General features: G+C 39.8%; 1 protein-coding gene across 1 annotated transcript in view; it reads right to left on the bottom strand.

Moving 5' to 3' along the window:
- Positions 1-8,053, bottom strand: part of LOC106878452 (uncharacterized) — a 52,170-nt gene that overhangs the window by 35,750 nt on the left and 8,367 nt on the right. The window contains exons 4-6 of the mRNA XM_014927665.2: positions 6,368-7,021; positions 3,360-3,506; positions 1,396-1,564 (exon numbers count right to left, since the gene is read on the bottom strand). Of these exons, the coding sequence (XP_014783151.1) occupies positions 1,396-1,564; positions 3,360-3,506; positions 6,368-7,021 (970 nt within the window). The remainder of the gene's footprint in view (positions 1-1,395; positions 1,565-3,359; positions 3,507-6,367; positions 7,022-8,053) is intronic.

Below are 8,053 nucleotides of genomic sequence, written 5' to 3'. Positions count from 1 at the left end.
GGAGCCTGGTGTTGCCATCCGGTTTCACCAGTCCTCAGTCAAATCGTCCAACCCATGCTAGCATGGAAAGCGGACGTTAAACGATGATGATGATGATGATGATATATACACACACATGATAATAATGTTCATCTGTCATTGTCAACAACATCACCTGGACATGGGAAAAGAAAATGGATCAATGAAGCCAATGCAATGCTCGGAAAGTTCTGCCAAAACTTGACCATTGGTGGTCCACATGGTCCGAAGGCAAGGAGTTGGCTCTGGACCGGCTCAGCTCATGTCTTGTTTGTCCTCCTGTGAACTTATTCGATTCATAGGTGACACCTCTGTTGGTGCTGCTACGCTATGCTGTGAAGTCCTGTGCTTGCATTTTCCAGGTATCAAGGTTAATCTGAAAGCACTTCGGTGAGGCTTTAAGTGTATCCTTAAAAGTGATCTAAACTCAAACTAGAATTTCATGTTAATTCAATGTTCTAAATATCAGCTTAATTATGACAAAATTATTTAATGAAATTCTTCAGGAATGGCTGTGTGGTAAGAAGTTTGCTTCCCAACCACATTGTTCCAGGTTTAGTCCCACTGTATGGCACCTTGGACAAGTATCTTCTACCATAGCCTCAGGCTGTCCAAAGCCTTCTGAGTGAATTTGGTAGATGGAAACTGAAAGGAGCCTATTGTGTGTGTGTGTGTTTGTGTGTGCATGTGTATGTGTCTGTGTTTATTCCACACCACCGCTTGACAACCAATGTTGATGTGTTTACGTCACCATGATTTAGTGGTTCAGCAAAAAGAGACTGATAGAATAAATTCCAGGCTTAAAAAATATTTAAAGAAAGCACTGGAGTTGATTCATTCAACTAAAATTCTTCAAGATGGTGCCCCAACATGGCCGTGGGCAAATGTGCAAAACAAGTAAAAGAACTTGAAGTATATTTGCCACTTAAATGTGGCTAACCACTAAGGGTGAATGCTACTGTAGCTTGTAGCCCCAGGAGAACATCTCCTCCAGCTGGCTATTGACACACTTTCTGTGCCCTGTCCGTATTTGCAAAGGGAAGTCATCCTTCCCATCGTCGATCTGACGTGATACGCACGGACCTGGGTTTCTGTGTATTTAACTTTCGTCAGCATACAACAATCGCCGATCTTCGATGCGAAGGGGTCCCAATGCAAATACATATATCCTTTTTCCAGTGATGAAAATTCACTAATCTCGAAAAAGTGCAACCAAGCAATAATAAATCTCTTACTGTTTATACCTCGTTCAGAGATTTATTATTATAAGTAAAAGAACTATTTTTCCAAATTAATTGAAACAAAAGCAGAAATATGTTAACAAAAGGATAAATATTTCTTGGTTTCTTACATGAGTTTTGTTGATTTTGTACTTACCTAAAGTTGATGGTAGTAAGGAGAGCAACTGCAGAGCGAATTCTGTTGGCTTTGAACCTTTGACACCTCCATCAAAAAAGATGTGTGATTCGAAATGCCTGATGCTTTCAAACTGTGCCACTTTGACTCTGTTGATGGATTCCAGAAGTTGCTTCATTTCATAATCAGCCTTTTGTTTGATTTTTGTTTATTTTTGTAGTTGTGGCATTGTCGTTGTTATTGTTATTGTTGTTGTTGTAAGTAAAGCAAGATAGAGAAAATTTATGAGTTTTTTTGCTTTTTGAGGTGGCAGGGCATAATAATAATAATAATGATAATAATAATAATAATAATAATAACTATAATAATAATAATAATTATAATAATAACTATAATAGTGGCTGATGATATGTGCATCTTTGATCATGAGTAGAAGTAATGGGGGGGAGCATCATAGCCATGTATTGAGAGGAATTGTTTTGGGTTCAAATAATTCACCTCTGGAAACATGGGTGTTTCATTGAACATCCTTAAAAAACCCTTATTTGGGTGGGGCTTTTGAGTGGGATGGACTACATGACTTGAAGAAAATTCTAACTGGGCCCCTACCTGCGAGGTCATGCACTGTTTATCTCAATACAAGATCACCGTGTCATGCACATACGGTTGTGACGCATGTGCCAGGTGTACCCTTATCAGATGGGTAGTCATGATGGGTATATTGAGCATCATATTTTGGGCACCCCAGTCTCACTTTGATGGCATGCATTGCTCTCTCACTCAATAATAATAATATTGGTTTCAAATTTTGACACCAAGCCAGCAGACTAGTCGATTACATCGACCCTAGTGCATGATTGGTACTTATTTTATTGATCATTGAAAGGATGAAAAACAAAGTCGTCTTCAACAGAATTTGAACTGAGAACATAAAGACAGACAAAATGTTGCTAAGTATTTTCCCCATTGTGCTAACAATTCCTCCAGTTCAACACCTAATAATATGGTTGAAGGTAGATAGACATGTACATAGTTGGATAGACAGAGAAAGAGAGAGACAAAGACATACAGACACAGAGACAGGAGATAGACAGAGCGACAGATAGATAGATAGATAGATAGGTAGATAGATAGAGAGATAGCTAGCTAGCTAGATAGTCCGTTTTTAAGGAGTTGGCTCTGAGAGTTGCATTTCCTCGCATTCGGTAAAAATGTGCTTTATATAGTAGTCTGACCTTAGAGTCCCTCATGGCGTGAGGCGTTATTGTATAGTAATGGCCTTATATAAATATAGATAGAAAGACAGACAGACAGACAGACAGACAGACAGATAGATAGATAGATAGGTAGGTAGGTAGGTAAAAAAATATACATACATAGATCGATAGATACCATCAAAGGTAATAATTTTAAATAATTATTATCTTTGATGGTTTTTATTCCCATGCTGGCCACCTGATAAAATCGGTATTTAAATATCGATCACATCCTATTTATATAAATTTAGATAGATAGATAGATAGAAAGATAGACAGACAGACAGACAAAAAGACAGATATATATATATATATAGATAGATAGATAAATAGATAGATAGATATAGATAGATAGATAGATAGATAGGACAGACAAAAAGACAGATATATATATATATATATATATATATACACACATATATATATATAGATAGATAGATAAATAGATAGATACATTGATAGATAGGCAGACAAACAGACAGACTGACAGATAAACAGATAGATATATATATATATTTATAGATTAATAGATAGACAGGCAAACAGATACAGTTGTGGATGGATAAACACGAGAAAGCCACAACTAGAAAATATCTGTTTGATGAAGAATGACCAGGGGACTGACCAAGGGCTAAACAACAGCCAAAGCAAAAAAACATGGAACAGGCACGAAGAGAATACCTTTGATCAGGGATAATCTACAGCTGAACAAAAAGACTAACTGTTTACCTCTCGGTACATAGTGGTACATATGTAGATCTTGCTGTTTTTTACCCTTTCTTTGAAGTCTATAGGGGAGGATTCTGGCTCACGATGTCGGTTCAGCACGATCCATTCTTCAAGCATGACACCATTGTAGCCAGGCATTAGGAATATCTGGAATATGTAGAAAAAGAGAAAGTGAAAGAAAGAGAAAGAGAGAGTAAGAGTGAGTGAAGTTGTGGTGGAGAAAGAGAGAGAGGTTAGGTGTAATGTGGAGAGAGAGAGAGAGGTGGGGGAGTTCTCTTTTGCTAAACCGCTAAGTTATGGGAATGTAGACATGTATTAACACTGGATGTCAAGCAATGGTGGGGGACAAATGCAAAGCCACACACACATATCATCATCATCATCATCATCATCATCATCATTTAATGTCTGTCTTCCGTGCTCACATGGGTTACACAGTTTCACTGGAACTGGTAAGCCAGAGAGCTACACCAGGCCCCAGTCTGATTTTGTCTTGGTTTATATGGCTGGGTGCTCTCCCCCACACCAACCACTCTGAGAGTGCTGTAAGTGCCTTTTACGTGTGTCACTGTCACAGGTACCTTTTATGTGAGACCATCATGAGTGAGTGTCTTTTATGTGTCACCATCACAGGTGACTTTTACGTGACACTGGCACTGTCCACTACTCGATTTCACTTTACCCGATGATTCTTCACAAGCACAGCAAACTGCCAAAGGTCTCAATTATTTGTCATCACCTCCGTGAGACCCAACATCTGAAGATCATACGTCACCATTATTTTCCATGTCTTCTTGAGTCTACCTCTTCCACGACTTCCCTCCACAATTAGGGATTGGCACTTATTTACACAGCTGTCCTTGTCCATACACATCACATGGCCATACAAGCACACCACATTTGAAGCCTCTTATGCCCAGCTTTTCTCTCAAGACGCTTACACTCTGTTGCACATGCACACTGACATTGCGCATCCACAAGGTATACTTAGCTTCATTTCTTTCACTCCTATGCATGTGTGTTGGCACTCCGTCACTTACAACGTCGAGGGTTCCAGTTGATCCGATCAACGGAACAGCCTGCTCGTGAAATTAACGTGCTAGTGGCTGAGCACTCCACAGACACGTGTACCCTTAACGTAGTTCTCGGGGATATTCAACGTGACACAGTGTGACAAGGCTGACCCCTTTGAATTACAGGCACAACAGAAACAGGAAGAAAGAGTGAGAGAAAGTTTTGGTGAAAGAGTACAGCAGGGTTGGCCACCATCCCCTGCCGGAGCCTCGTGGAGCTTTAGGTGTTTTCGCTCAATAAACACTCACAATGCCCAGTCTGGAAATCGAAACCGCAAGTCCACTGCCCTAACCACTGGGCCACTGCATCTTCACACTCCTATGCATATCCTCTGCAGTCACAGCCCATGTTTCACTGCCATATAGCATGGCTATCCACACAAAGGCATCATACAATCTGCCTTTCACTCTGAGGTTGAGGCCCTTTGTTACCAATAAAAGTAGAAGCTCTCTGTACTTTACCCAGCCTGTACTTATTCTGGCAGCTACCCTCTCAGAGCATCCACTTCCACTGCTGACTTGATCACTTGGGTAATGGAAGCTATCAACTACTTCGAAGTATCCCCCTTAGCATTTGACGAAGTTTATTTTCTGTACCTTTCTTGTGTTTATTGTACCTGTACATCTGCCACACAGAAAGACTATTTTCCCTGCTTCCACTGATATTGCTGCACTTCTTATGTGTCCATAGCTTGCACTGTATACATCTTATGGAGTTTCTATCTATGTCTTTTTTATATAATTGAGCAGGGCCATCTATCACACACACACACACACACACACACACACACACACACACACACACACACACACACACATATATAGGCACAGGCATAGTTGTGTGGTAAGAAGCTTGCTTCTCAACCACATGATTCTGAGCTCGCTCTCACAGTGGTCAAGTGGCTTCTACTTTAGCCACAGGCCGACCAAATCAATGTGAGTGCATTTGGTAGATGGAAACTGAAAAAGCCCATTATATGAATGTGTGTGTGTGTGTGTGTGTGTCTTTGAGTCTGTGTTTGTCCCCCACCACCACTTGATAATGGGTGTTGGTGTGCTGAAGCCCTCGTAACTTAGTGGTTTGGCAAAAGAGCCCAATAGAGTAAGTCTTGCAGTTGATTTGTTTTGCACCACCTTGAAACCCTTCAAGGTGGTGCTCCAGCATGGCCACATTCAAATGACTGAAACAAATAAAAAATAAAAAGATACAATGTTACATAGAATCCCTCAAATCTTCAGGTTGCACCATAATTAAAACAGGTAAATAATCATTTACTGCTATGCTGACATGCATTATGGCACAATATAGCGTGAAGTATTTCAGCGTAGCACCATATCATTATTAACTTGTTTAAATTTTGGTATTTAAAGTCAGTCAGCAAGTCTTTCTCTTTGAGGAATGCAATTAGTTTCCTGTGGACTATTTATTCCATGACTTTGCTGATATATAAGGTCTGAGAGATAGGCCTATAATTTTTAGTATCTGCTCTGCTTTCTCCTTTGTGGAGAGGGCATATTATTTAGTTCTATCCTTCAATTTTCCTGGAAGTTTACCACTTGCAAGAACATTCTGGAAAAGAAACTGTAGTGATCATGGAAGGGCCAAGGATTGCTAGGAACCCGTGAGGGTCAGCGGCTGAGTTTGCATGTACCTCATCTATGGCCAGTATTTCATCTTCTTTAATGTTGATGTAATTAATTTTTGCCTCTTTGATTACGAGTGAAGTGGCAAAGAAATTTTCTGGTTTGTTCACTTACTTGTGTCCCAAAAGAGTAGGGAACACACTTTGGAACTGTTCATGCAGTATATCACTTATCCTCATAGGGTTTCTTGTGTGTGTGTGTGTGGGGGGGGGAACCATCCTTTCATATAGAAAAATAAAATAAAAATATGTAGAAAAATTTGTACGGAGAAATAAAGACCAAAATACCTACCGCTGAATCTTTCGGCAAAAGATTTTTGTCTGCTTGTAAAATAATATACCAGGAGGCAAGGATCTCAGCCAGAATAAGACAGATGGTAGCTATCAGAGTAAAATTAATATCGCTACTTTTGCTTTCACAGCTGGCAACAAGGAATAAAGCTTGTTCGGTTTGGAAGACGTCACAAACAGTTGGGATCGCCAGGATCAAGATGCAGAGCAGTCCTGACAGGAAGAGTGGAATGCCAAATGCCCCAAAGTCCAAAGAGATCTTACAGGTTACATAAGCAACAAGAATTCCAATGAAACTAGCACACAGATTGGTCAGGAAGTTCTTTAGTTCGACTGGGTGCTCTCTCCAAGCGATAGATTTTGTTAGCACTTTCCAAGGTTGGGTCTCATCGGAGACAAGTTGGTGATTGATAGCAAATGCAATGCACACTGTGAAGACAGCTTTGCAGAAGGCGGCTATAGCTCCGGCTTTCCACCGGGCGGTTTCAATATCCAGGTTCTGGTATATGAGGTTCTTCTGGGCCCGGTAGTTCGCACGTTGCGGCACGCTCCGTGGGATGACTTGCCGTTTCTGGAGAGGTGGTAGCCAGGCGAGGGAGAGTGACAACAGAGACAGAAGAGGGAAAACTATTTGCCTCCAACTGCGGTCGTAACTCTGCATGATGTGATGAATTTGCATGGGAGAAAGAAACAAAAGAAAAAAAAGAAAAAGAAATATATAAACAAATATACAAGTAAATATATAAATATGAAAATAAATCATGGAAGCATACAGTGTTTGTTCACAAAGTTAGAAATAATGGTCATTGCATAGACTCTTTTACTCTTTTATTCTTTTACTTGTTTCAGTCATTTGACTGCGGCCATGCTGGAGCACCGCCTTTAGTCGAGCAAATCGACCCCAGAACTTATTCTTTGTAAGCCTAGTACTTATTCTATTGGTCTCTTTTTGCTGAACCGCTAAGTTACGGGTACGTAAACACACCACCATCGGTTGTCAAGCGATGGTGGGGGGACAAACACAGACACACAAACACACATACACATATATATATACACATATATACGACGGGCTTCTTTCAGTTTCCATCTACCAAATCCACTCACAAGGCTTTGGTCAGCCCCAGGCTACAGTAGAAGACACTTGCCCAAGGTGCCACGCAGTGGGACTGAACCCAGAACCATGTGTTTGGTAAGCAAGCTACTTACCACACAGCCACTCCTGCACCTAATATAATTCCTATATTGGAACAAATTTGGCTTACAGCTGTTTCCACTATTCATTATAGGTACATTACTAGTAGGTTTACTCATTGGTCTAAATGAGGAAAATTTAATGATCTAAGAAAATAAATACTACTTTTATCAGAGCCATTTAGTATTAATTTTCTTAAGTCATTCAATTTTCCTCAATTTACCTTATTCAATTTCTATATTAAATATATTGAATATTTTTTGTATATCAACTTGGCTAACTTGCTTGTCCTTACATTTACTCCTCTACCTGCTCAAGTAAAAATCTCTTGAGCACTATGAAATGTATTCTACACAGAGAATATCTGTCTCTCATCTATAAGCTATATGTCTACTGATCTATCAACCTCTCTTGTTCTCTCTCTCTCTCTCTCTCTCTCTCTCTCTCTCTCTGTATATATATATATATATATATATATATATATATATATAT

The sequence above is a fragment of the Octopus bimaculoides genome, chromosome 28 (genome assembly GCF_001194135.2).
Source record: "Octopus bimaculoides isolate UCB-OBI-ISO-001 chromosome 28, ASM119413v2, whole genome shotgun sequence".
Lineage (NCBI taxonomy): Eukaryota > Metazoa > Mollusca > Cephalopoda > Octopoda > Octopodidae > Octopus > Octopus bimaculoides.
Note: the sequence above shows the minus strand (reverse complement) of the source record. Positions and strands in the feature narration are given on the sequence as shown.